Genomic DNA, 22552 nt, shown 5'->3' with positions numbered 1-22552 from the left:
ACACAGAAAATACACATTTGTGTACTGAAGGCAGCAGCAGAAGCTTTCAGGTGTTAATTGATTCTGTGCCACTGGGAAGTGAAGAATCACAGACATGCCTGATTTTAGCTCAGGTAAGTGATCATCCAGAAAACACACCCTAAGGGATGGATAAATCCATGAGGCTTTGATAAAGCTTGTGAAGCAGAAGCTGAAAACTCTTACTTTTTGTGAGCCTCTTCAGTGTTTTTCACTGCTCCTCAGGACAGGAATTAGCAAACAGGAGCATTTGGGTAATTGCATTTCAGTGGAAGAATCTCCTTTGTCTTTGTTATTTACTTAACAACACCTCTGATCAAGTGCACTTTAAAACATTTTAAGAGTTTTTTTCTTGTCATGCGTTCTTGTATCACAGGCTTTATGAAAAAGAAGTAAAAATCCAAGTTTTCCTGAATTGTTTCTCTGTGAGCTGGAGTCAAGCTCAGCTGTTTGCTGAGAGATGTGCTGAGGATAATTCTGGTTGCTGTATTTTAGCATCCTAGACAGTGTGATGGAACCCACTTTGAATGAATGTACAAACTTCTTGTAGCCTTTAAAAAAATAGCATGAAATAGAAATGTCGCCTGTTGAATGCCACTTCAAAGTTTAGATCTCCTTGAAAGGAAAACACCTGACAAAGCATTGGGTTCTGTGATGAGGCACAAAAGTCATCAAAGTGCTATGTGATTTCATGCCTAGGTGTTACAATATTTTAATTAATTAGTTTCAAGACAAAGTGACCATTTTTATATCCTTTGAGCACCTAGAAGCTGGTGCTTCTCTTTGAGCACCTAGAACTCAAAGAATATAAAGAATATATAACTATAAAAATGTATTTTATATATATAAATATAACAAATAGATTGTTGGAATTGGGTGTAATGAGGAAGGGAAATGCACAGCCAGAAGATCAATAAACCATCAGGGTCAAGAGGGAGATTGAGAACAGAGGAAGAGAGCCAAGATGAGGAAGATTTGTGGGTAAAGATTGATGGAATATGGTAGGTAACAGCATAAAAAAGGACAATAAAAGGACAATAATTTGGATGTAGCAGTGCATACAGGAGTGAGGAGGAGGAGGGAGGATGGAATGAGAGCAGCAATATTGGAAGAAAAAAAAAGTTGACATCTATGAGAGCAGGGACTTACTGCAACAGAATTAAAGAGAATTAAAATTAAATAAAAAAGAATTAAAGTGCACCTCAGACCAGTTATGGTTTTTAAAATGTGAGCAACAAATCTGCACAATGGGAAAGGATGTGCAGAGTCTTGTTCTAGACCTGCTGAGCCCCACTTTGGCCTCAGGATTTTGTTCTGCTGTCAGTTCAGTGCTGCCAGGTGTATTGAGAGTGGTGGCAAGGAGCTGTTTTCCCAAGGTGCAGAGGAGACTTCCCTTCAAATGTTTTTCAGTGCACATTCCTTCAATTACTTTTAAGGAATGTCCTCTTTGTTTTATTATGGCCTGTGGAAGTTCTTTGTAGAATTTTGGAAGATAGACACAGGTAATACTAGAGTTTTAAAATGCAAGACTCCATGTTCCATGTACTGTCAGTGGCAAAGTGAAGAAAAAATGGACTTTCACAAACCATAAAATAGGTTATGAATATTCTCAGACCAAGTGTGAGTGATGTGTGTGATTTTTAAAATGTTGTTGTTGTTACTGATTGTAATTTGCTTTTAACTGCATGCTTTTTTTTCCCCCTCTTTTGTTTACCTTGTTTTCTACCATTCTGCCACTTCACTGCCTGTCTGAAGCTTTTTAATGAATCAGTGCATGAGATCAACCATTTTGGCTTTAGGTGGTTCAAGGTATGAGGACATCTCATTTGTGTGTGCCTCTGCCCCGATATCTGGTGGTGTCAGTGTCACCTGGTGCTGTGATCCCACCCTCCATCACCTCATCATGTGTGTTGTTATGCTATTTTATAGGCTTCACATTTCAATGACAGTGTCCACAGAGCCCCCCTGGCTTTCATGGTGCTCATATATCCCTTCTAGATTAAAATTATCCTCTGGTTAATGCAGTGTTTGGAAATATCCTGTCAGTGTGCATCAACTGTGCCAGTGGGTTAATTGTGTTAACTTACAATTAACACAGATTGTGTTAACAATCTGTGGATGCAAGATGTCTCCTGCTCACTAAAGCTTTCTGTTTATTTCAGGATTTTAAACCTGATCTTTCTTTCATCTTTCCCAAAACTGAAATTGGGCATTTCCTGTTGGGAGCATTGAATTTGGCATGGTTTTATTATCCCTGCTGACCCTGCCATACACAGGGCAGACGAGGCAGTCTTGCATAGATGGATGTTTCTTTTGAATAATACTGGTTTTGATGGTTCACCTGCTGAATTCTCTATGTAAACACCTATGGAAATACCTAAATATGTAGTCCTGTGGCTGGGCCCACCAGTTGAGCCCTCTGAAGGTGAGTGCAGACTGCTTTTTAAGTGCTCCCATAAGGCTGCAGGTAGGATTTCTCAGATAAACACTTCTATCATAAAGGGTTTTTTATTAGAGATGGAAAATGGAGATTCAGGCACTCTTTCTGCAAAGATTTAACCAAATCTGAGTTTATTTTAGAAAAGCTATCATTATGTTCCTCAGGAGGGGAAGGAAATTCCATAGAAGTCTTTCCCTGCTCAGAAATCCAGCAGGAGTTTTGCTCCCTGAGGAAAACTCTTGGAAGTTTTCTTTGACAAGAGGCCCCTGTCTTGTTCACTGTCCTGGTGCATCTCACCTTCCCTTCTCCTGCTTCCCTGGAAAGCTGCTTTGATCTCCATGGAAGAGTGGGACCCTTTTTGTGAAACACAAGTTCAGGTTCCATGTTGATCAATGATTGCTGGCAGGTTCTTGTCTCAAGGAGCACAAATTAGGATAAATGGCATTTTTAGCCCTCCTTTTTGGAGGGCATAGTTCACAAATGTTTTCTGACCTAAAATACCTCCTGACAGCTGAGGAATCATTGACCTGTGGGGGCTGGACTGAGAAGGGAAGGCAGGAGTTACTGAATATTATTACTAAAAATATTTTTACCAGAAACTTATTGCAGCCTCTACAATGGGCTCCTATTTCTTTGAGTGAGATGGTGCATTGCCTGACCACAACATACATTTCTCTGGCTTATTTTATTTCCTTCAGATTGGAAAAGCAGAAGATTTTAGAAATTTAAATAACATTCCTGCTGATAGCAGTGCAGCTCTGTTCTCTGGTGAATATATACTCCTGCTTAAATGTGTATTATACTCTGTATAGTATCAGCTAACATTTAACTCCTTACCCTAAAATGTAATGGCAAATAAACACATAAAAAAATGGCCATTACCTCATCATTCCCTCCTTCCTTCAGTAGCTACTTAAACTGAAATTTTGAAGTTGGCAGTCTGATCTTGACACTTTCCATCAATGTTTTTTGAAGTTTAAAGTTCTCAGCAGGACATTTTAAATGAGCTTAAATAGCTATCTTTGTTCATAAACTGTGTCTTTTTATCCTACACAGGGCAGATTTTTCTGCTTTCCTTTCTTAAGGAAAAAATAAGACTGAATATTGTAAAAGCAATGTATTCTTTAAATGTATTTTCTTACTCTCATTCCTTTCTCCTACTGTGTCTATAAATTATTTCAGCAGGTACACATTACATGTCAAATATATTGATAAAAAGGCTCCTGAAATTCTCTATTCTGAATTCTTCTAGTCTCTAATTCACATATGCCTACTTCCAAATTGGTATGTGTTTGTTAAGGAAAATGAAGATGAAATAGGTTAATAACTCAACCAGAACCTCCTTCCCAGTCCTCTCCTGTTTCTCTGCTGTAAATACAAGCTCTGCAAGGGTTTGAATGTAGAGCAGAGCCTCCAGGAGCTTTCTGTCTCACCTGTGAGTCACTGTACAGGAATTCTCACCAGGTTTTGGATGGTACCTGGTTGAATTGAATGGTTGAATTCAACACCACTCTGGTTTTAACTCCCTGGAAAATACAGTTTAGACTACAATGCATTGTAAGAATGGACTAGAAACTACATTTACAACAGATTTATCATATATTGGATGCTGTCCTGTCAAGTACCTTCTAAAAATGCAAAACAAATTAAAACACATCTTTTTTTTTTTTTCTGAGCATTCTGTTACTGAAATTGATCTGAAATATTTCTCACATATGTTGGGAAATAATTGGAATTATTTCACAGCACAAATTCTGACACACAAAGTTACTTCCAGCAGGTCCCTGTAAATGAAAACCACAAAGTGGAATTTCTCAGGAACCACTTACCTGTAGATGTTTTCTGAGCACCACAGAAATGTCAGAGTTCTGATTGCTCTGTAATACATGCTGGACAGTTTGCTTTTAATGAATGTTTTTGTCTCCTGTATCTCCTAATGAGAAATTTGATAAACTAAGAGACTGGAGATCAAGGCAGCAATCCAAGGTATGGCTTGGGGGTGAAGGTGCTGGAGGTTTTTCCTAAGATTCTTTTAGGGAGTTTACATTTTTTTGGCTGAACTTCTCTTGAATATCTTCTGAAAAGCTCTTTTCTGTAAAAGTCTGCCAAAATCATTTTGGCTTTTGAGTGTGTGTATACATGTACATGTGCAAAGTAATTCGAGTACTTAGTTCATATTAAGTAAAATTCTGTGCTAAAAATTTATGGTTTGTTTTCCTGATAAAAATTTTGAAGAGCTTTTTAAGTCAGTGTCAGCCCAAAGTATAATCTTAGCATTGTTTTCCAAGAGATTTACTCTGTTCTTCTGTCTGATTGTTCTGTTTTGGTTAGAGAAAGCATTTTGTGTAACTGAGGTTTGCACTGGGTCCCTGTCAGTGAAAATGTTTGCAGTGAGTTTTAGGAGCTCTGCGTCTCCCTAATGTTGCTTCTTTTCCCTGGATATTTCAATGGATTACATAACCTTTTCCTTTAAAAATCCACAGATTTGTCCTGAGTCCCACTCCCTGCAAGGGAGAGGTAATTGGGTTTGTAATTCCCTCTGCATTCAGTAATGTGCCTTTGAAGAGGTGGAAGAGGAGTGGAATTTTTTCTGTCTCAGTTGTGTTCAGCTGGGCTGAGCTGGGGGCTTGGGAGGCTTTTTTTGCAGAATGAACAGAGAAATGATGACTAGAAAATCATTCCTAATGACTTTGAGACAGAGATCTTTTTCTAACATTAGGGACAAAAAAAACTTGTAAATCTTTTAGAATCATGGAACTGTTTAGGTTAGAAAAGACCTTTAAGATCATGGAACCTGACACTGCCAAGCCACCACTTTCCATGTCCCTAAGCACCACATCTACCTGTCTTTTAAATTCCTCCAGGGATGATGACTTTGTTTTTGTTTAATTTGTTGCTCTCGTTTAAGGTTGCAAAGTGTCAAAATTTGACGACTTTCAGGAGAATTGGGGACACTGAAAGCATAATTAACCTCTGTGCAAAATATACATTGAGCATTCCTCCACATAACTCACCTTTTCATTTAATGAAATGAGAAATGCTGACGGAAAATGTTCCATATAAATTTGGTGCAAGTGCTGATTTTAAGATCCTTTTGTCTGGTTTTTTATCTCTTTTTATTGTTTAATAGATAAATACTGATTCCACATGATGCCTTTTACTAAGTCAGGTGTTCTAGACAAAGCTCTATCTTGGCATCTCTCTGCCTGTTACATTATTTTCTTGAGCTGCTACCTCTGGACAGCATTTGGTTTGCTGTGGCTCAAGAGAAAATCAAATTCTTGCAGGCTTGGTTACATTAATGCTTGCTTGTAATTGTAAAAATTGTAAAAAAGCAGGCAAATGCTTTTGTTAATATTTGTTTAAGCTTGTCTTGTGCTTTTTCCATTTCCATTTCTTTTCCTGTTGCATTCTCTGGGATCTTAAATGCAAGCGTGATCCAATAATATGTATGTTAAAGCATTAGAAAAGCCCATTAGACTTGAACATTAGATTCATAAATTGGAAAATATATGTTCTTTTTCTGACATAATTGATTTTTCCCCCAAATCCGTGAAGTGCAAGAACAGAAATTGTTTTCCTCTCCAGAGCATTCTCCTATACAGAGAAACACAGAAGAGTGGCAAGCTTGAGGTTCATGAAATTGAGGATGAAATTCTCTTCATTTTGAAATATTTCCTACTCACACAAAAACTTCCAGACTTTCCTGTACTGCTGTTTGCCTGATCTGATTCCTTCAACCCTTCACTGAATTTCAGTCTGAATTCAGTTGGCTCTAAATAGTGGAAGTTCTTTATTTATTTGTTTAAAGTAATTTATTAGATTTATTAATATAATATAAATATTACATATAAATATTAATATTTATTATATTTATTTATATTTATTATAGAAATATTTAAAGTTATTTATTGCAGTTAGGTTCTGCTATTTGCTTTCTGTTAACTACAATGCTAAAGATCTGCTTCCACAGGTTTGTAGTGGTGGAAACTTTCCTGAGCTTGCCAATGAGACTGTGATTCTTCAGTTTGCCACATGTTCAGCCTCCACATGGCAGTGCATGTGCTTTCATTTATTTATGTTCATGATCCTTAATGTCTTTTGGGAAAAGAGTGTTAAAGTTGTGTGTGGAATCAGTTTTTCACTGCTTGTAGTGAGTTAATACATCATCCCAGAATTTTTCTCTTTGGAAAAATCAAGCTGGGCTATATAAATTGACAGTCTCTGCTGTCAATTAAATATTTACTTTGAATATTATTCAGTTAGGTCTAAACTGTCTGCCATAGTGACATATCCTAGTTAACCTGAAACTGTCTAAAATGCAGCAAAATGGCAATCAGCATGCTCTGCAGAAAGCTGCTAAAAACCTGCCAAAATCCTTGGGCAATTAGTCTTGCTTCTACCTTAGCAGCAGCAGATGTAAGCTGAGAAAAGGCAATTTCTTTCCAAGGTGGCCATGTTTAGAGTTGTGGCTGGAATATCTTGAATTAACCATGGAATTAAGCAGGGAGTTTTGTTTGGGTGTGATAAATTGTGCCAAACGAGCGTGAGCAGTGCTGCACAGGATCTGCTCCGTGTGCTGCATTCCAGGGGCACTTTAAAAATCCAGAGATTTTTAAAAGGTGATCAAAATCCAGTTTTTTTCAAGGTGGATTGTTATTCCTGGTGGTTGCTGCTGTATTCCCAAGGGCTGGGAATTGCTAGCCATGGAAGGTAAACACAAAGCAGTTTCCTGAGACTGTAGATCCATGTAAAGTAAAACAGGACAGCTTCCTTTGGTATGGTTGTGTGGATTAAAAAACATAATGAGAATGTTTTGTTGGATAATGGTTTCACTCGAGGAAAATGTGGAAATAGAATTGTAACTTGTTACAGTCTTCAAACGAAGTTTTCTTTTCCTCAGTAGAAATCAGAATTCAGTTTTCACTTGCTTTTTTTCAAGGCCTGACTCAAATATTTTGTGTTCAGCAGAGGCAATTACTGTTTCCTTCTCAGGAGCTCTTGTCCCAGCAGGAGGCTGTTGCCTATTTTTGTAGGTTGTAGCCCACATTTAGGAGATAGAACTGTCAAAGCTACCTCCAAACACCCTAACAGGACACAGCTGTGACTCACTGAGTCCTGAAGGCTTTGGAGTTTTCTCTTTTCAGAACATCTGGGAATCCTGATTCCTCTTTCTTCACACAAAAACTCAGCACTCTGGCTGTAGGAGCAAAAAGCTCTTGATGAATCCTGGAGTGAGAAACCCCTTGGCAGAAGCTTCTGTTGATGTTTGTGTGGTTTCTGCAGGAGGAACACGGTCATGGCAGATGTCTCTGCTCAATCTCATCGGTGTTCTTCCTTGCCTAGAGCCATCAGTGGGGACAGCAAGGAGCAATAGAGAGCATTAACTCCTTTTTATTATCAGATGCTCTTGTTATAATGAAGTTTTTGTTGGGAGACCAGCTCATGGAAATAAGAGCCATCAGCTGTCTAAATATCTCAGTTGCACAGTGATAAGAAAAATCGCATTCATCTGCAGTATCCTGCAGCTTTTCAGAGCACAGGCTTTTGTTCTCTTTATCTTGCTCCTCTCCTTTTCCCCATTTAATAAGGTAAGAGCAGAACAGTGGCACCAGTTAAGCCACCAAGACACTCAATTTTATCAGGGATGCTGGATGTCCAAAATCCAAACCACCTAAAAAACAAAGGCACAAAGACTTAAGGAAGCCACACAGTAATGTACAGAATGAGAAAGTTCATCCCTAAAATTACTGCTGTATATTACAGATGCTCAAAAGACCCTGGAGAAGTGGTAATCCACCAGCCATTTTCACAGCTTCAGCACTCCCTCCCCTCTTTCCTGCAAACAGAATCCTCCTCCCTGTGACTCTGCCTGCTCTGGCCTCCCCTTTGAGGTGCAGGTAGAAGTGATGGATAGAAACATCTCAATTACTGCATCCTGTGCACTGGTGATGAATAAGAGGGGCTTGAATGGAAGGCAGAGCTCCAGCCTGTGTGCTGGGACAGAGCCATCCTGCTCTGCACCCCTCTGCTGTCAGTGGGGCAGAGCTTTCAGCTCTTCTGTGCTTGAGGGATGTCCTTGCCTTACAAATCAGACATTGCTGGAAGATTTTTCTTGTTATTATTTACTGATTTCTCTCCTTTTCCCCTGATATTTTTAGCTCTGAAAAAGCTATGCCTAACAGTTTTCCCAATATCTATGGGAGTTTGAATTTTGTTCCCTCAATTCAGAATAGCCAAGCATTTAGTTAAGTGTCTTGGATGTAGTTTTTAGGAGTACCTTAAAGCCACCCTACTGCTTTAAGGAAAATGGGGCTATGATGAAACCATAATTCATTTCCCTCTTATTTTGTGTAAAGGTTTATTAGCTTGTGATTTAAGCAAACCATCTGGTCCTGCTGGCAGTCCAAGTTATGTCAGACTCAGAGCTTTCTCCCTGTAATATGTTACTGCAGGCAGTTAAATTACATGCCTAAGTCCCAAGTCTGGCCTGTGCTTTTTCCATGTCTTAACATCTGTTCTAGGAAATTTTTCTGGGATCCAAACAAGTTCAGATGGAGCCAGATCTCTTGTCCTTCTTTTCATGTCTATTTCTTTGCCTTTTGTGCAGGCTAATCAGTTCAACCAAGTAAAAGATAATGCAGAAATTTGCAGTCCCTTTATCATTTCAGCAATGTATATAGTGAGATAAACAATGCTTTAAAACCTCAAGAGCTGAAGATAAATAGGAGACTGTCATCTGAGAGTGACACTTTGAGAAATGTTAATTATTTTTTCAGTCCTTCTGAAATTCTTTCTACTGACTTTTAACTGCAAGATTTTTGTTTTGCTTGCCTAATTAATTTTGGGCAAAACTACAGATTCCTATTGCATTTTGTCTTGCAATGCTAATTCCTTGTTTATACAAAACAGGTCTGTGTTTAGCAAATAAATAATTTTAAATATACTTGTGAGCCTGCTGAGGTGGTTTTGAAAAGATCTCTAGTGATTGATTTATACACAGATCATGGAAAATGACCTGTTTGGTTGGTACCTGTGTCCTCTGAAGGTTCAGCACTTTGTATTCTGCCTGGAACTTCTGAACACAATCACAAATATCAAAACAGCTATCCCATAGCCTGCTGTGTCTGTATGGATATTGAAAGAACTGGAATTTCTTTCCTTCAGTCAGAAGCATAAAAACAACTCTGATTCCAGGAATGCAATTAAATATTAAAGTGTGTTTCTTACATTTGACCTAAAACACTGTATCTGCAGCCTGGGAGCAGGGATCTCAGTGTAAGAGTCTTTTTGAGAGTTTAAATTCCAGGCTGGGAAGGGAGAGGGAGGGGATTCTGCCCCTCTGGCTCTGGAGAGAGCCCAGCTCTGGAGCCCCAGCACAGGGAGGACACCACCCTGCTGGAGCAGGTCCAGAGGGGACCAGGATGGTCAGAGGAGCATCTCTACTGTGAGGAAAGCCTGGGAAACTCAACTGCTCAGTGTGGAGAAGGCTCTGGACAGTCTGCATTGCAACCTTGAAGTATAAAAAGGGGACTTGAAAGAGAGAGAGATTCTCCTCCAAGGTCTCTAGATAACAGGACAATGGTTTTAAACTGAAAGAGAATAAGTTTGGACTGGACATAGGGAGGAAGTTCTACATAATGAGCACAGTGAGACCCTGGAAGAGATTGCCCTGAGAAGTTGTGGATGTGCCATCACTGGAATTATCAGGGCTGGGTTGGATGGGGCTTTGATTTCATTAATCCAGTGAAGGGAATGGCAGGAGGGTTTTTCTGCATGGTCCTTAAAGGTCCCTGCCAACCCAAACCCTTCTGTGCAAAAATGAAAACCAAAAAAAGAAACACAGTGTCTTCTGTAAAGACTGATAATCCTCAGGTGAGAAAAAGCCTCACCTGACACAAAGTGTATTTTAGATAGTGCACCAGTGATTTGCTGTCTTTAATGCCAGTCATATCCATGTGGATTTGGATGGATTCATATCCCATCACTTGAGCCTGGAACATTCTCCTTTGTGCAGGGCATTCTTTAGCCTTTTCCTCATTCTTGGTCTCTAAACAGGGATTGCATGGGTCACCATTTCAGGACAGAGCCTCTGCCCCTCCAAGTGTTTTTTCAAGTGCACAGCATTGTGCTCTTTTTCCTCCACTCTGATGGCTCTGCCATTGTCTCTTTAGGCTGGCACAGTCCCTCTGTAGTGACTGACATGGTGTTACCATCATTCATGATGCATTTGTGGCTTGGATCATGACCCAGGATTGCTCTGCTTCTCTAAAAAGCTGCAAGCAGAAAATTAATCTCTAGAACTATCCTCTAAGAGGGCTAGAGAAGCCTCTTCCAGTTTTTTGTGCAGTGGAAAAGTTATCTTCAGGTGATGCTTTATCACTGAGGAGAGCTCTCTGTGGGAAGAAAAAAGGTGCATTGTGATGTGAAGAAGCTGAAGTGTTTGGGGATGCTGAGGTGCCATCAGTGAGCCACCTGTCTGCTTCAGGTCAGTCTTTGGGCTCTGATCTTCTGAGGCAAACAGTAACAAGCACATCAGCTGATACAAGCGTTCTTCCTGGCCTGAAATATCAATTGTGGCTCAGGAATTCTTAGCAGTGCATTAGTTCTCATGTAGCAGGTGAGGGAACTGCAGCTCACCTGTCCTGATCACCAGAAATCATCCCAGGGGCAGAGGTTGGCAGGATTTCCAGCCTCAGGAATATTTTGTATATACAGCCCCTTTCTCAATTTTGCTGGGTTTTTGCTGGCTTTTGGGGAACTTCACCAAGTTCTTTGCAAGCCCCTGGCTTGACATTGCCCAATGGCCAGAAAGGTTTACTGCAACCACAATATTTGGAGATAATGGATAATGGCTCTGTGCAAAAGGCTGGGTTTTGATTTGCATTTGCAGGAGCCTGAAATAAAAGTCTGTAGGAGCAGAGAGGTTAAGATAGTAGATAGAATCCTGAAAAGAGCTTCAGAATTGTTTTTTTTGTTATTAAATAATTTCTTTGACATGATAGATGAACTTCTGTTGCATTGCCATTTCTCTCCACCTTGCTTTCATGTTTCCTAAGGAAGGAGACACAATTCTATGCAAACTATTTGTCCTGCCTTGACATTTCCCTTTTCTGCTGCTCTGAATCCCATCCTGATCTAATTGACATTCTTTACCTTCTTTCACATAGTTTGTTCAGTCTCTCAGGAAATCTTTCCTCTAATGGAAGCTTATTTCAGCATGATGTTCTTCCTTAAAGATAAGCTGTCACCTGCTCAGGTCACTTAAGGCCTAAAAACAATGAACAAATAAAGTCTCCATTGAAGTTCTCTGCTCAGAATACATGAAGACCTTTCTGGCCTGTCTGCAGAGAACTGAATTGTGGCTAAGTTGAAGATACACCTTACTTTATATACTGTCATTTGAGCAAAGAGTGGCAAGAGTTCACTCTTTGCATCTTCTGAAATGGGTGGAGACTTTCCAGCTACGACTGACAGGGCACGAGCTTACCCACAGCTAAATTGAAAATGTCAACAGCATGTCTCTGAAAATGCCTCAGCGTGCCAAGAGCTCTGGTTTTGGCAAATATTTTGTCTTTATTATATAATTATCTGCTCTCAGGGGACAAAATCCAAGAGTAGATGTGAAGTTTTTTGTGTAGGCTAAATTAGATGTGCATTGGAAGTAGTTTGCTTCTGGTGAATATTCCTCCATCGTTTCCCACAGGACTCCTTACTGGGACAGGTCTGCACTAAGATTCAGAAGCTGCCAAATAAAATGTTTTGTTTTGTAGCAGTTTAATTGAAATAGGCCCTTGGACTATCTACAAGCTGATGAATCTGAACAATGAAGTCTTTGCTGTGAATACAATCATCGCTATTTTGGTGAACTTTGTCTTTAGTGAATTATTTGACAAATGGCCCTTGCTGGAGAGCTTGGAAGGTAATGACAGTTCTGTAAACCAAGCTGTTGGCACAGTTTAAAAGCTCCTCACATTCCAGCCATTCCTAATACATGATTAGATCAATTTTCTGTTGGCCTGCAGAAATAGGAACTATAACCTGAGAATCCAAAGAGTTATCAAACAGAGCAGGAGCTAAAGTACCTGCAGTAAGCACTGATAGGAGACAGAGTCAGCCCTTGCCACCTCTCCCTGGGAGCCTTGGTATCAGGCTCATGTTTTCCAAACAGCTCAGAGTTGTCACAGATCAGGCAGAGCAGTCCTTGGGTGTCAGCATCACAGCCCCTGAGGGCTGGCAGGGGGAGGAAGCCTGTCAGAAATATTTCAGATCTGCTGATGGAGAAGATGTTGCTGCAGAGATTGTTTTATCTTGGCAGCTGACAGATTGACACTTTTGTCTGCTGCACTTGGCTGGGGGCTGTTTGATGGGAGGTGGGTTTCTGTTCAAGCCCAGGGGTTTAGAGCTGGTGTGCCTCTTTAAAGGAAAATATCTGGGTAGGAATTTGTGGGGCTATTTCTGATCCACCCACAAGAAGCAGAAACTCATACTCCAGATGCTCAAGTGCACCTTCATTACCCCATCATTTTTTAATAATCAGCTTCTGTCCCAGCAGTATTTTTGCTATTCATTATTTCTGCAGCTCTTCTTTGCATTCTTTCCTGATACATTTTCTCTATTTCATTTTATGGAGTTTTCCCTTAGTTTTAAAAATTGGCAGATTTTCTGATCTTGTTTTGTGCACTAAACACTAATAAAAAAAGAAAGTTTGGTTATTATATCCATGCTTGCCAGTTTGGACGGCTTCTCACTGAGGTTCTCCTTTGGTCTGGTGATTACCAGATGAATTCTTGGCTGTTCATTTTGAATAGGTTGTGATAATTGCATATTTTAATTTTTTTTTAATTTAGTTTGCTAAGCATAAAAATACCACCTTTTGGCAGCTGCATCTGAATGGAAGTAGAAAGGCTTTCTGCAGTAAACACTGCAGCGTGTCTATGCTAGATTTTTATAAATCTCCTAATTCTCAGTTGCAATATTTCTTGCTCTGGCACCAATTGAGGATGAAAACCAGTCTTATTATCCATGTTTGTCCTGAGCCATTAGCTCTGCCTTTAGGAGTACAGCATTTATTAAAGCATGTTACATACTTCCCTCCTACAGCACCTACATAGCAAATGACATACTCAACTCTCCCTGTAAAAACATACAATTAGAAACTGAACTTGTTGTAAATTCAATAATTCACTTTCAGGATGGATCACGAGTTGATTGTTATGGGGGGGTTTAAAGGCAATTTAGTGCTGTGCTTGCATACTAAATTTATACAACTATTTGGTTTTGCACAGAGGTAGCATCTGAATTTCTCCCATTAAAAGCACATTATAAAATTGTTTATGAACACTTGGTTGTGATGGAAAGAGAAAACCTACATGGAAGAAGTCAGTGAAAGTAATGTGTGCCATTGAGCTTTATTATAAAATTATTAAAGCACATCCAGAAGTTTTTAAATTCTATATGTAGCTGGATTAAAGCATGTATTGTGATTTTGCGTGAAAGCAATAAATTTCACCTGAGACAGAACATGTTCTGAGTGTAAAATAAAATGACTGCATTTGTGGAAAATGTATGGCAGAATTTATAATCATGTTGACTCTGAATCTTTGCAGTTTGCTGAAGGTAAGAGCATTGTTCTGCTGTACTCCTCTGCCATCAGCAACTCTTTGAATGTCTTATGTTGCTAAATCCCAACATGTGCCTAAAAAGCATTGTTCAAATGGTATCTTGAGGGAAATGGCCTCACATTTTTATGGGAACCCATTCCTCTCCCTGCTTCAGAAATGTTACCTTTGTTCTTGAAATGCATGTGTAGCTTCTCTTTAGGCCTCATTTACAGTGGAAGTTTTTAATCCTTTGGCTGTTTTACCAACGTGTTTCATTTAATACCTCGTATTTTTGTGGGCCAGGGTTGACATTCACAGGCCATCCTCTTCTCCCTGAGCTGCATCTAAAACAGAAATACAGAGGAGGTGAAGGTTTGTATTGCAGTGGTTGTGTTGCAGTGACCAAAGCAAGCTGACTCCTGAGCTGTGCTTTATTCAAGTGTGCTTTGTTCCTGTCCACAGCCCTGGATCTGTGCCCTGCTCACCTTTCTGCTCCACTTTACCTGGGACATTCAGTAAGTTCCAGCTGCTCACATCAATTCTTCTCTCCTCCTGTCTTCTCCAATGATGTTTCAGGTAGAAGAGCTGATGATGGCTATGGAGAAGGTCAAACAGGAGCTGGAGTCCATGAAAGCAAAGCTGTCCTCCACACAACAGTCTTTGGCTGAGAAGGAAACCCACCTGACCAACCTCCGAGCTGAGAGAAGGAAACATTTGGAGGAGGTCCTAGAAATGAAGTAAGTGTCTTCTTTTATTATTTGTGGGTGTGTTTTATTGGTGTCTCTGCATTTCTTTGTGATCCCTGTTCTAAAGACAGCCCCTGCATGGGTAGGTCTCTGCAGATAGCAGCGATCTGAGATCAGTCAAGCCTTCAGAGCTGACCTCCAGAGATTGCTGACATCACTTTCACACTCCCTCCAGAGCTCAAAAACATTTCTTCCTTTTCATTGTTTACAGTAGGCTTCTGTTATTTGCACAACAGCATCTTCAAAGATCCTAAGCAGCTATTGGGACTGGATTTTTCTGTGTCTAATGAAAGTGCCATCTTGCTTTGAGCAGCCTGTAACTGCTTCAAGGTAAGGTGCCAAGTCAGTGTAGCAAATGACAACAGAAAGAGGGAGAAGATAAACATCATGTCAGGTGTTTGTAATGCTAAAATCAGACTGCAGATGTCTGGTCTGCTCAAGGATTTTTCAAACTCGTGCAGATGGTTCATTAGCACTGGAGCAGTTTGAAGTTCTCTAACAGTCAAACTTTTCTAATCATCTTACACAAGGAAGCCTGGATAAAACCAAGCTTTGAGGAGCTGGGGAGAAGAGAGGGATTAGACTTCTCAGGCTTAAATACTTCCTCATTTCTGACTCTGCATTACAGATAAATAGTTACCCTCAGTTTAGGGAGACATGAATCCATTTAGTGCAATGATGGATAGTGCTGCCAGCAGTTCATTAGAAACACTTTCAGTTGTTTAGCCAGCCCTGAAGAGAAGGAACATTTTTATTGGCAGGGCTAGCAGTGGTTCCTCCACTGTGGTTTTGTGAGCCATTATTTATTTATTTAACTATTCTACACTGGTTTCTTTCCTTTCCTTTTTTTTTTTTTTTTTTTTTAATTTAATGAAAGGATAGAAAAACAGCTGTTACAAAATGGAAAGAGGTGGCTTAGATCTTGAAACTTTAACTTAGAAGTGCTGTATAAAGTGGGCCAAGCTTCCCCAGCTTCATATTCAGCTACAACAGTTTGATCTGGACCTGGCATAAGGATGTTGGAAGACTGCAGTACTTAAAAGCCACACTTTTTATTTTTAATAAAAAAATTTATTGAGCTATAAATTTGACTGCCTTGAGAGTTGCTGTATGGGGGGATGGGAAGAATAGCTCTTGAGGTGATGTGGGAATCCAAAGCAACTGGAGATGTATCCCATATCCAGTCACTTGACAGTGCTTTCTTCTGCCAAACTGCTCTGCCAAACCTCCTCATTAAAATCTACACGCAGTGTACTCTGTATCCTGAAATGTATTTGGAATTGTGGAGATCCTTTAATATAACTACTCACTTCTAAATGATGACCTCTCTTAGCTGTGTAAGTTATTGTTGGAAAGTTTTTGCAGTGAAATGTGGTATCAGGGACTGCATGAGCTGGTAGATCCATTGTAGCTCAGAAGGAAGAACACTGGAGAGAATGGTAATGCTGTCAGCACATGGAGAGAGAGATGGAAAAAGCATTACATTTGTATGGTTAACTAGCTGAGCGTGTTTTACTCATAGCTGCTCTGTCTTAAAGTTCTATAAAGCTGCCAAAGGCATCCAAACTTCAAAAACTCACCCTCACCATGAGACTCTGTTGCAAACAAGTCTCTACTGAGGACTCCCAGTCAATTAAATATCTTCTTTTATATACAGAAACTCCAGTGTATTCTTTCTTGCCCTGCTTTCCCAGCCTATGTCCTTTAGGAAAAGCACTCATTTGTTTTCTAGTTTTGCAAAATTTTTCTCCTTTTGTTGAAGTATTTATTACTATTTCAACTGAAAAACAACAGGAATTGAATGAGTGGTGAGTTTTGTGAAGCAATTGGCTGCTTTTGGAGCTCTTAAGGAGAGAAATAGCTGTTGTACAGATGGTGTTCAAAGGGACAGTGAAGCAATATTGTTTCCTAAGTTTTAGAGCATGCTTCAGCGAATGGGACAAGTCTGAGGTGCTCAAAGGAGCACTGATTAAATTTGAGATTTGATCAAGGTGTTTGATCAGCTCATGGGGCTGGGGAGCAGACAAGAAAAACAGCTGAGGAGATTCTAGATACACAGTGAAATAAAGTGTTAAAGCAACAAGGGGACTGCAGAAAGTTACCTCTGGGTTTCAATAGGAAGTTGTTAGATATAATGCTAGTGAAAATACATGTTTAAAATGCTGTTTCTTGGAGTAGAACTTGTGTTTACTACTGACTCTGTAACCCTGAGAAGATCATTTCACACTCCTTAGGGAATAGTGTGGCACTAGAATAGCTCAAGTGTGAATTACTCCAAGCAAGGAATTTCACTCCTTGAAGAAATACTATGTATTTTTAAGCCCTCTTCCTTTAAGTCTAATATTTTCATTTTCTTTAAAAAAACTTTATTGCGAATAATTATGAGAGAGGCAGATAATGGTCTCTATTTATATCACCAAATCTGATCTACTGTAGAGAAATACTAGTGAACTGCTAGGATTTTTGTTTTGTTATGTTTTCTTTAAGAAGTTCTAATGTTTCCATCATTCACAGCAAATCTTTTAAATTAGGCAGGAATAAAGTGCTGTCTACAGAGAAATCTCTGTTCTTTGTCCCATAAAAACCTGCTTAGGCTGAGCTGAGTTATAAACTGTTGAAAATCACCAGTTTTACTTTCCTTTTTTTTTTTTATTTTTTTTTTTTTTTTTTTCCCCTGGTGTTGTCAGCAAATTTTGGCAGTGTGTGAAAATAACCAAGCACAAACAGTCTAATCTGAGGCCAAGCTCATGCCACTGCCAAATCTGCAGCAGCAAACACTGCACTTACAGGGAAGGGGAACAGACACCGTGTCTGCAGGGTTTTTTTACTAGACAGGCCTTTTGTTATGGTCAGAAGGGTCTTCCTTCAGGATTGAAAAGTCCCACTTGGGGCATTTCTCAAGCTGTTCTTTCAGACCTGGAAAATGATCCAATAGCCTGAATTATGCCTTCTCCTGCTAATTGCAATTGCTGCTAGCCCTATAATTCAAGGTATGCAGGCTTACATAATGTAGCTGGCTCTTCAGAGTCCACTCTTTCATCCTGCTGGCTCACTACAGAAGGATTATTACTTGTCTGAGAATAATTTACTATCCTCTTGTTTCTTGAAAAATAATCAAGGATATTGGAGATGAATCAGTTGTTATCACAGCAAATAATTTATGTTTCAAAACCAAGCTGTCAGAAAACATCTTTTGATTTCTTGCCTGACTGTACATGAGTCCTCTTTTGAGTTGTTATCCCAGTAGTTTCTAGTGGGATGAGTTCATCCCACAGGTAGTGTTTCTTTGATAGAGAGTGTAGGTGGTGATCAGAAATGAGCCAGACCTGTGCAGTTTAATGAGTTTATTGCATTATTGCATGCCTTCATCTCATCTCAGAGCTACAGGAGGGATGCTCATGAAAATGAGATGCCAGCCTGGGCAGGGCTGTGCTGGAAGATTCTTCACCCACACCTCTGCTACAGCTCTGCATGATATGACTGAAAAATACTTGCTAGATGGAGAAATCCACATTTTCATTGTCTGGCTCTCAGATAAGACAAATAGAAAGGCATGTACATGAGCACTCACAACTGAAAATGAAATCAGGGGAAGCTGAGGTTGTTTATCTTCTGAAAAGTTCATCTGCCCAGCAGTAAAGCAGCATTGTCTGGAGGTATGAGTGGGAAGCTGAAGTTGAAAGGAATCCAAAGGGAACTGATTAATTGACACAGTTGTTTAAATCCCACAGGGGGCACTCTGTGTCTGTAGGATTCACTGTCTGGGGCAAAGCTGAGCAAGTGCATCCCTGTCAGTCCCTTTTCCTCCTATTAGCTTTGGAAATTTCTTTTAAAATGTCTTTTTCAGGGCACAGAGTGAAAATTAACATGCTAGTGTCCTGTTACCATTGTTTTGTCCTTTGCAAATTTAGTTTTGTCCTTTTCAAGCATAAAATATTGAATCATATATGTTTATTTTAATTCTATATTGTCTCCCCATTAAATTGTAACTGCTCCAGTTGAAATAGTCTGAAATATGGAAAAGAATCCATTTCTAATTACAAAACACTACAGGCCTCACATTTAAATAATTAGAAATGGACTGGCCTTGGAACTGCTGTTAACCTCCAGGTGAATGGTACAGAATGCAATAGCAAAGCTGCAATACAGGATGCAGATATATTGTGTGACTTTTGAGGCCGAAGTTTAATGAAAGATCATGGTTACCTGCAAATTTGGTGGCTTTTGTTACTATTTTTTAAATTCAGGTGAAAACTCGAGTGAAACATCATTTCCTTCACTCTTGTTTTTCTCTTGGCAATTAAGGAATGAGTCCTTAATTAGGAATAAAGTCCTTTTCTCCTCATGAGCTGTCCACGAGCCTGCAGAGTGCTCATGTTGGGAAGTTATATTTACCTTTTCTAACTGGTTTGTTGTTTCTCTGAACCTGCCTTGGAAATCTTTTCCTTCTGTAGCTTTTCAGACACTAAAACTTTGGCATGATGCGTCACAGTCCTGTTCTGTCTTGTGATAAAACCTCTGGATCCCATTTTATCTTGAATTCTGAGTTCCCTGAGAACAATCCTGCAGACAGAAAGTACTGTACTATCTTAATGAGCCATGACAGGCCTGGAAGCAAAACCAACTGCTGAAAACTACACCAGGTGGTGTTAAAGCATTTTGCTCCCCTCTGTAATTTCTAAGACTATTGATGTTGTAGGGAGGAGCTGAGGAAAAGAGATCCAGTCATTAACTTCTGGAGAATTCAGCTACACTGTGCTCTTGTTCCCATGCCTTTCCCTGGGAGATTCTTTTTCTGGATGGATTTTTCCAGGGGCTGGGTTTAGTGTAAGTGATCATAGTTTTCTAGATGGTGAAAGAAAATTAAACCTCTTTCAGATGAGAATGTGAAAAATTTAGCCTCGGTGTTAAAAATGTAGAGGTTTTGTCATGCTTTCGTTTTCTATTAAGAAATTACAACATTCTCACAGAAATTGCTCTGAAAGATCTCATCAATAGAGCCCTTGGCATGTATGTACATACTGAATACTAAAATGTATGACTTTTTAGGCTTACACAAAACTCTAGAGAATGAATGCCCTTCTTGTCTTCTCTCAGTTTTCTTAGTCATTATTGCAAACTATCTTAGGGAGCAGGTGCAGCACAAGGAAGTTTCATGTTTTTTACTGTCCAGAGGGCATTGCTTTGGTAAAAGTTTGCTTTTAGCATAAGCTGTATGCAGATCATGTTGTCTAAAAGAAAAAGAATTGTTTTTTTTTTCCTAGAGAAACTGTTAAATTGTTCGAGGAATAGGGAGAGTGATGGCTTTATGTTGATTAATATATAGAACAGATTGCTTTTAAGATAGCTACAAGGGTACCAGTATACTCCCTTCTGCTGACTGATTCTGTATGCCTTTATTTTGTACCATTAAACACACTCTAAAGTTCTGCCAGAGGTAAAAGTTTCTCTGTTCAAGGGAATCTGTGTCATTTTCCCTTGGAACTATGAATCCTCCACACCACTTAGCTCTAGAACACTTGACACATTTCCAAGTTTTCTGCATGCAAAGACATGGTTTGTGCATAATTCTATACACAAGAAGCATAAATCTGACGGTGATTTTTGCTTTAAAATGTGCAGGAATGTTTTGGCTCAGGGTTGATAGCAAAAGTAGATTTCCTATGCTGGCTATTTCAGCTGCATCAGTGATTCCTGTCGCCATCCCTAATCCAGCTGTAAGATTCTGGAGCTTCCAGGGGTGTGACTGAGCTAAACCAAATCAGGCACTTTTTCCTTTCTGTTCAAGTCAAAAGAACCATGAGTTCCTTAGGGTGCTTTTTCCTCTTTTATAAACATGAACTGTAAATAGTAATGCATATAAATCAACTCTGTGAGCACTACATATTTCATTAAATCCAGTCAAGTTGCGGGTTAATAGAAGTTCCAAGTGAAAATATTATGGTATCTCATTGCATATATTGTAGATTTAATGTAGTGTGAACAATAGTAGCTTTGAGCAATTGTAAATCCCATCCAGACATGGTCAGCACAGCTCAGGGTGGGAGGAGGGAGCTCCCAAAGGGTGGATGTGCTCCCATGGTCACTGTGCATGTGCAAGTCACTCTTTTATTGGGTTTAAAATAACAGTGGAGCTTTGCAGGGTGTAGGTAAGGCAAAGTCTAACCCCACTCTGTTTTCTGGAGTGGAACAGAAATTCCTGCTTTTTTTAAAAAGTGAGGTCAGTTTGCTTTAATTACAGAAATAACGTCTGGAGCAAGTAATTGCTTCCCTGCAGTCCTGCAGGGCAACAAGTGGGAGTTGAGTAAGAAAAACTGGAGATTTGAGTCAAGTTGTTGGCAGTACACACAGTCTTTGTCTTTATACTGTGTGGGAATATCCGTGGTGTCTTCTTGGTTTTCTTCCCTTCCCAAAACAACACTTTTGATTTGATTTTGATTTTAGACAAAATAAGAAGCATCATCTGCAGGTCTGGAATTTCTGAGAAAGCTCCACAGTGACAGGATTCAGGATTGTTGGTTTGGGTTTGTCTGGTGATACCTTGTGTGCAATGAAAGTGATTCCACTTCACTGCAGCCAAAAACATGAAAATTGACCAGAACTGTTCATTCACAAATCCTAAAGGATGGCACTAAGCAAGATGAAATTGTCTTTCTTTTAGAAAACTATTAAAGTCACTATTATTAAGTAATTTCTCCCCAGTTCAGTAGTTTATAATAGTTTTCTGCAGATTGCAGGATAAGGAGAGCTATCTTCCTCTACTAGGAACATAAAGGAATGTAGGGAATTCTCAAAAATCATTTGACACAATGCTAATTTAGGTGTTTCCTAAACCCCTTTTTCAGCCCTGCTTCAAGCACTAAATAGAAATGGCTGTGGCTTTCTCTGCACCTCTCTAGACCTTTCAGTCTTCTGGCCTTCTACAGCTTTAAAATTCATGTTAAATTGAAAACTACAGGATCACATTAATAAACATAGTTTATTGCCACTATGTAATCTAGGAATCAGACTTTGCATATGAAGTTAAACTAAATGATACAGTTTATATTTGCTATACAATCAACTAGCTTGATCATTAAGTTTAATTTCATGGATAAATATTTTAGTCACCTGAGACTGTTGTGAAAAGATGAGGTGCTTTGAGGAGTGAGGGATTTCATCACAAAAGGACTGAAGTAAATGGTCAAAGATCTCTTGAAATGTTTAGAAAATAGTAAAGTGTTGAATAGCAGAGACATTGTTGAGACTAAATCATGACAAATCAACCGGGTGGTGGGGATTGTATTCATTATTAAACCACTGTGAAGTCAGTGAGTGGGTAGCTGGAAAAGAATAAAAAATAAATAAAATTTATAAAAAACATAAAAAGTATTTTATTTTTTATAATAAAAAATATATTTTTATATTTTTTATTATAAAAGCCAAAACCAAAGGGTGTGAAGTGCCAAAATGCCATGGTGGGTGTTCAGGGGATCTGGGGAGCAAGATGAGAATTCAAACTGATCTCAGTAAAGGGAAGAGGGGATGGAGGAAGGTTTTTACATCAGCATATCACAAATATCTTCAACAGAGCTGAAGGTGCTGTGGGTGAAGTGGGGGATGGAGTCTGTGTTATCTTGCTGGTTTTGTGATTCTTCAGCACAGATCATTTCCCTTCTGAATGTCTGTAAGAATGAAAAATGCATCCTGTAAAAATGTGTCATGTGCCTGAGCTTGTTCCTCATGTGATGTGGGCTCAGTTCTGT

General features: G+C 39.3%; 1 protein-coding gene across 9 annotated transcripts in view; it reads left to right on the top strand.

Moving 5' to 3' along the window:
* ERC1 (ELKS/RAB6-interacting/CAST family member 1) overlaps positions 1 to 22552 on the top strand; it is a 281610-nt gene that overhangs the window by 164263 nt on the left and 94795 nt on the right. For 8 of the 9 annotated variants that reach the window (XM_058853112.1, XM_058853111.1, XM_058853110.1 and 5 more), the window contains one exon: positions 14638 to 14798. In XM_058853112.1, the coding sequence (XP_058709095.1) occupies positions 14638 to 14798 (161 nt within the window). Of the gene's footprint in view, positions 1 to 14637; positions 14799 to 15684; positions 15795 to 22552 lie in introns of those variants that run through there. The other variant, XM_058853114.1, reaches the window with a different exon arrangement.

Source organism: Poecile atricapillus, chromosome 18 (assembly GCF_030490865.1).
Source record: "Poecile atricapillus isolate bPoeAtr1 chromosome 18, bPoeAtr1.hap1, whole genome shotgun sequence".
NCBI classification, from domain to species: domain Eukaryota; kingdom Metazoa; phylum Chordata; class Aves; order Passeriformes; family Paridae; genus Poecile; species Poecile atricapillus.
This window is presented reverse-complemented; position numbering and strand designations above follow the sequence as displayed.